At 32.2% G+C, this 5,897-nt stretch overlaps 1 protein-coding gene across 2 annotated transcripts in view; it reads right to left on the bottom strand.

Annotated features, from left to right (window-relative positions):
- LOC108974273 (E3 ubiquitin-protein ligase hyd) overlaps nucleotides 1-5,897 on the bottom strand; it is a 90,624-nt gene that overhangs the window by 23,572 nt on the left and 61,155 nt on the right. For both annotated transcript variants that reach the window (XM_018941981.1, XM_018941979.1), the window contains exons 15-17: nucleotides 3,864-4,195; nucleotides 3,425-3,631; nucleotides 3,212-3,359 (exon numbers count right to left, since the gene is read on the bottom strand). In XM_018941981.1, the coding sequence (XP_018797526.1) occupies nucleotides 3,212-3,359; nucleotides 3,425-3,631; nucleotides 3,864-4,195 (687 nt within the window). The remainder of the gene's footprint in view (nucleotides 1-3,211; nucleotides 3,360-3,424; nucleotides 3,632-3,863; nucleotides 4,196-5,897) is intronic.

A 5,897-nucleotide genomic window follows, 5' to 3' on the forward strand; every position in this document is an offset into this window, starting at 1 on the left:
ATACGTGAATGAATATGTGCGACCGCTTGGTCTTTTAACATTTTATCACAACTTTTAAAGGCATGCAAATAAATATGTAGGTATATAAGTATGTATATACGTATATGCATATCTTATCAAACCTACATTAATTAAATAATTAGGTTATAATACAATGCTTTTGTGTTTTGATATAAAATATAACATACGTATGTATGTATGTATATAAATTATATGCAGAGTCGGTTGCGCATTGTAAATATGCGAATCTGTAAGCGTACATTCCTTAACATCGGAAATAGCATAAGTTCTCTGATTTAACACTGAAAATGCTCCATTCTTCTATTTTCATGCCCCTCATGTTAAGTGGTGAAACACGCTCATTAAAAACAGTAAATATCCCAAAATTGAAATATCCCTAAATTTTTGACATCGTGAACCTTCTCTATAAATATACGTTCTCTGATGTCGACTGATGTGTTAGAAATTGCTCTCTTTATCGATTGTGAGTGAGAATTTCATGACATTTCGTCGATTGGAAGTGAAGTTATTGCGTTTTAAGTATCAATATGTTTGTGTTATCGGTGCGAAAATGATCTTCGAACAAAGAGCCAACATTAAATTTTGTTTTAAAATTGGTAAAACTCCTACCGAAACGGCTCAATTGGTGCAACAAGTATATGGCGTTTATTACCTACCCCGTAGCAGAGTGCACGAGTAGTTTCAACGTATTCAAAGTGGTCACGAGGGCATAAATGACGATCAACCGATCATCATCATTGAAATTCATAGAAATGGAATTGAACATCTCCAAAACATCGATTCATCGCATTTTGACATTTGGACTTACGAAAAGTCTGCACGATTTGTTCCGCACAAATTGACGGACGGCCAAAAATTGCTCAGAATCAAACATTCGAAAGACATCATTAAAGAGGTTTATTTGACCAAAAATCACATTTTAACCATTAGCCACTCCCCGTATTCACCTGATATGACACCGTGCGACTTCTTCCTTTTCGGAAAAATTAATTTGCCCATGAAAGGAGAGCTTTATGCAGGCGTAGAGGCCATTCAAAAGGCTTGCACCGGCATACTGGCGGCCATACCGGCCAATGAGCTAAAACATTCATTCGACATGCTTTTGAACCGCGCTGTATTGAAGCAGAGGAGATAATTTTGAGTAAAATAAATTGATTTTGCCGAAAAAACCATTTGTTCTGTTTTTTATTTAAGTCCTGTTACTTTTTAATGCACCTTGTATAATTAATTAAAGTCGCCTGGTTGACGTTTTTCACATTAACTCAATATATTAAATATAACTTTGTCAAGTAATATTGGTGGCTCGACAATATTTAATTAGTAAACAGTAGTTGTATAGGAGAAAAATACCTTTGATATTCCAACACCACTTTAACATAGGGCTACCAGGCTATACTTGCCGGTCTAGTTTCCTCCGGGAACTTAGAATTTTAATAGGTCAAATTTGTAAAAAAAAAAATCTCATTTGAAATCTTAAGAATTTAACAAGAAAAGAGCTTTTAAGTAGGTACGACCCAGAAATAGTAATTTTTTGTTATTAACTCATTTTAGCGGCATAGTGCTCACTAAGTTTCATTACTACATTTTGCCTCGTGTCCGAGATATTGGGGAGAGGACTGAGTTGAGAATCAGACTGAGGAGTCAACTGTCAGCACATTTTTTCCTTAATTGACCGAAATCGATATCTATCATTTTAAGCGTATATTTGATCCAGCTTTTTGGCAAAAGCATATAGTCAGTTTCTTTCAACAGCAGTAGATGTGGTATTAACAATTGATAGCGAAAAGTTTTCTGATTGTTTGTAATGTGCTATCCAAGTGGCTGAAAGTGTATTCAAAAGCTAACTTTTATTCGTGGAGTATTTAAATTATATTTGTCGATCTAATATTGGTTCATGTTGCATTAAGATTTTGGTGGGAACGGGTATTTCTACCGTTAGTGATGTTGATTTGTTTGAATTCATCTGCACATTCCGTCGAACATGGTTGGTTATTAACTTTTTAAAGTAATTCTTCTTATATCTTGGAGTATTATCATGTTGTGAAACCAATGTGGATGACGGTAATGAATGAAATGGTGATACACAGTTTTTATTCATTCCGATGGTTAATCCAAAGGAGAGTATTTTTCTTTTTACTTTTAAAACTTGTACTTCGTACGTATAACTGAAAAGTATGTATTTCGAAAATTGGCCGTAGAAATTAAATAAAAATCTATCCAAAAAATTGTTCATCTTGCATTCTTTCATATTTTCGTTACAGAATTAAAATAAAAAAAAAACAAAACCGGCTGACATATCAGCATTCATCGCTATATTGTGATAAATACAACCAAATTTGTGAAAGAAATTTTCACAATATCAATATATATTGGACATAATGCCAGATATAAGAATTCTAATAATTTTTCGTAATAAATGGGGGTTGTGATAATTCAAAAATTAATTTTTTTTGGAGAGAGAAGGAAATACTTTGTTAAAGCGATATTTAGTTATATATTAAACATCATTCGCAAATTTTTTGGATACGAAATCTTTGATATCCTGCCGTCTGATAGCAATTGTCGATGCATCTGGCATGTGCATTTGTCGGACGGCGAGCAGGATGCAGATCGCAATTTCTATCGAAAACAAAAAATTCAAAGAGATTCATATTTTTTAATAATTTATGTTCTAGTTAAACTAAGAAAATTTTAAAATAAAGTGTAAAATTCTAAATATTTTTTTAAAATTCGGTTTTTGAACAAAAAAAATTTACTTTATGTTGTTTAAAAATATACTCAAACTTGACTTTTCTTAGTTTTGTTTAGTCAGAATAGAATAGAAGACAGTTTAATCCCAAAGATAATAAACTTTGCCCCAATTCCTTACGACGATTAGTTTTTTAAGAAACATTGTATAAATGAAAAACTGAGAAATCGCGCGTCAAAGTTTTCGCTTTCTGCCCAAGCGGTCACATGTCTGAAAGATGCTCGGTCACTATTACCCTTCTAGCTTTAACAACACTTCAAATTCCCATCTATAACTTTGGGGACATACTCTTAAATATTTTTTTAAAGAGATTTAAGCAAAAAAAAAATGATTTTTTGAAGCTTCTAAAGCAGGCACCCCCTTAGGTGATACAAAATACAAGGTATAAAGGCTACTGTATCAGTTTTTTTTAGTAAAAGGCAAATAGWTCTAATTACTTACCTCTAAAGCTTTCTCTTGCGATTTGATTAGTCTATATTCGGTGTAACGTTTTAAATACTCAAATAAATTGCTGCTAGTAACTTGAATTTCACGTCCACCCGGTAACAATTCAACACTACCTCCTCCTTCTTCTTTCATAAGATCGATACTTAAAACGTATTTCAAACAATAATAGTTATAAATCAACAAATATTTCGAATTTATTTAGCTTACACAAAAAATAACTCCATGCGTAGTATTGTGGCATCTCCATCTTCTGATTGAGCGTTTAGTATAAGTTGTCTGAATGACTCGTATATTGTGGGATCAAAAAATGCTAAATCGTAAAATTTAATTTTCCTTCCTAATATAAATTTTAATACATGTCGCTGTAAAAAAAGTGGAAGCAACTCATTTTGCTGCAAGCATAATCCGATCAATCTGAAAAATATAATTGTTTCATATTTTTTCAGTTTTGCTTAAGAATTAAAACAAGAAAAAAATATTAATTTCAGTTGCACAGGCGCAATAATACTCTTCAAAGGTACATTTTTGACCCGGATTTGATCCGGATGAGACCAAGAGGTGTTATTTCGGCGATCGAATTCTGTGAGGTCTAAAGTTTGCCAATGTTTCCTGTTTTCTAATAATCTAAATTTTATTAATTACATACCTTCCAATATTCCTGAATGCACTTATTCGTTCAAATGAGCCATAACCTTGTCTTGGCGTATAAAAACCCCTTTTCCCAGGCGAATAAAATAAGGGTTCATTATCTTCTATTTGACACTGTTCAAGTAATACCACCGGTATCATTTTCTTCTGAGTTTGGGTAGATACATTATTAGCCTCTGTTTTTTGCTTGTATGTTATTATATCAAGAGCTTCATTAACCTTTTGTCTTAATGTGTCTTCAGAAGACAAAATGGAAAGTAATTGAGGTGTTGGTATTTCAAGAAGCATTCCAGTGATTTTTGATGCATTTGTAGCATTCATAGAGTAAATCTAAGGGTATAAAATGAAAAATATATATTTAAACCAAATGTTAATAAAAATTATATTAGATATCAGACTACTGCGAATTATAATAAAATAACAGGTCTTATATATTAAGATGACTATGACAATTTGTTAAAAGCAAAAGGAAAAACAGTATATGTATATACAGTATTAGAAAAATAAATATATAGGAGAAAAAGTTTTACCCATTTTATAATCCTAATAAATTAGTGATCTAATTAATAATACAAGTTTTAATATCCATAATTTACTTTCATTTAAATATAGAAGCTATTTTTATTAAACGTGATGAAGTATCGTCTCTATATATTGAAGTTCACTGCAACTTTCCGATACGTTCAAGATATCGAAATATGCAGTAGAATTCATTTTAACGTGTGATGATCATGATAACAGTATAATGGAACAGTTAAATTGGCAATCTACAACCTAGTAATACATAAATATGTATGATATAACAACATCTTCACAGTCTCTGCATCTGTATCGTATAGTGAATAACTGCGCAGGAGTAGAGCAGAAGAGAGCGCGTCTCACGCCCTATGCCTATATCTAATCATATGATGTTTTGTCCAACATTCATTGAAAGTAATTGCAAAATCGACTTCTAAAACACAGACTTGACCGTTTCTTTTAAATTTTGCATTCCTCTGTGCAATGCTTCAGGAATATCTGTCAGCTATTATGTTTTTATCTCAAATTATGATTCAACCTTTTCTTATTCAGTTATAACTATCACTATAATTTATATATACACTTGTGCTCATATAATTAAGTCATTCAGTACTTTTTTACAACATGTAAAAAATCAAGGTATATTTCTTTATGCAACATCCCTAATATTGCGCAAACAAAAAGTTCCGTTATTCTAGGAACGCCACCAATTTACAGCGCATTCAAGTATTTTCGTTTGGGAGAGTTTAAATGAATTTTCCATTTATTGTCAATAAAAGTGTACTCACATAATTAAGTCATTCTGTTTGAAACGGGTAAATTAAAATTTTTTCGCCACAATTTAYATCARTATTGTTCTTTTTTACTAAATTAAGTTATTTTTAACAAAATTTGTAGTCATCGTCGTCATGGGCAAGAATAAAAGCACAACTTCAAGCGCAAGAAGGGTCATATAGGAATGTTTTCAAATATATCAAAATATTGCCGAAGTTGTAGATGTTTTAGGATTTTCTCGAGGCAAAATTAATAACGCTATTCAATTTTATAAAAAAACTAAGACTTTTGAAAATTTACCGCGTAAAAAGCCAAGAAAGACCACCCGTTCTGACGATAGGGCCTTAGTAAGGCTAAATAAGTCTGATCCATTTTTAACCTCCACAGAAATTATTACTCAATTAGAGGAATACCACGTACAAATATCTGCGCAAACTGTACGAAGACGACTACAAGAAAATTCATTGAATGGCCGTTTAGCAAGACGAAAACCTAACGTTTCAAAAAAAAATATTGAAAAGCGAAAAGCGTTTGCTAAAGACCATCTCTGGAAGGACTCTAAATTTTGGAATTTGGTTGTTTGGAGTGACGAATCCAAATTGAATGTATTTGGTAATGATGGGAAACCATATGTATGACGACCCCCTTTGCAAGAACTCAATCCCAAATACACTAAAAAAAACCGTGAAACATGGCGGTTCATCGGTGATGGTGTGGGGTTGCTTCACCTCATCAGGCG

The sequence above is a fragment of the Bactrocera latifrons genome, unplaced genomic scaffold (assembly GCF_001853355.1).
Source record: "Bactrocera latifrons isolate USDA-ARS-PBARC rearing strain unplaced genomic scaffold, ASM185335v1 scaffold_540, whole genome shotgun sequence".
Classification (NCBI taxonomy): domain Eukaryota; kingdom Metazoa; phylum Arthropoda; class Insecta; order Diptera; family Tephritidae; genus Bactrocera; species Bactrocera latifrons.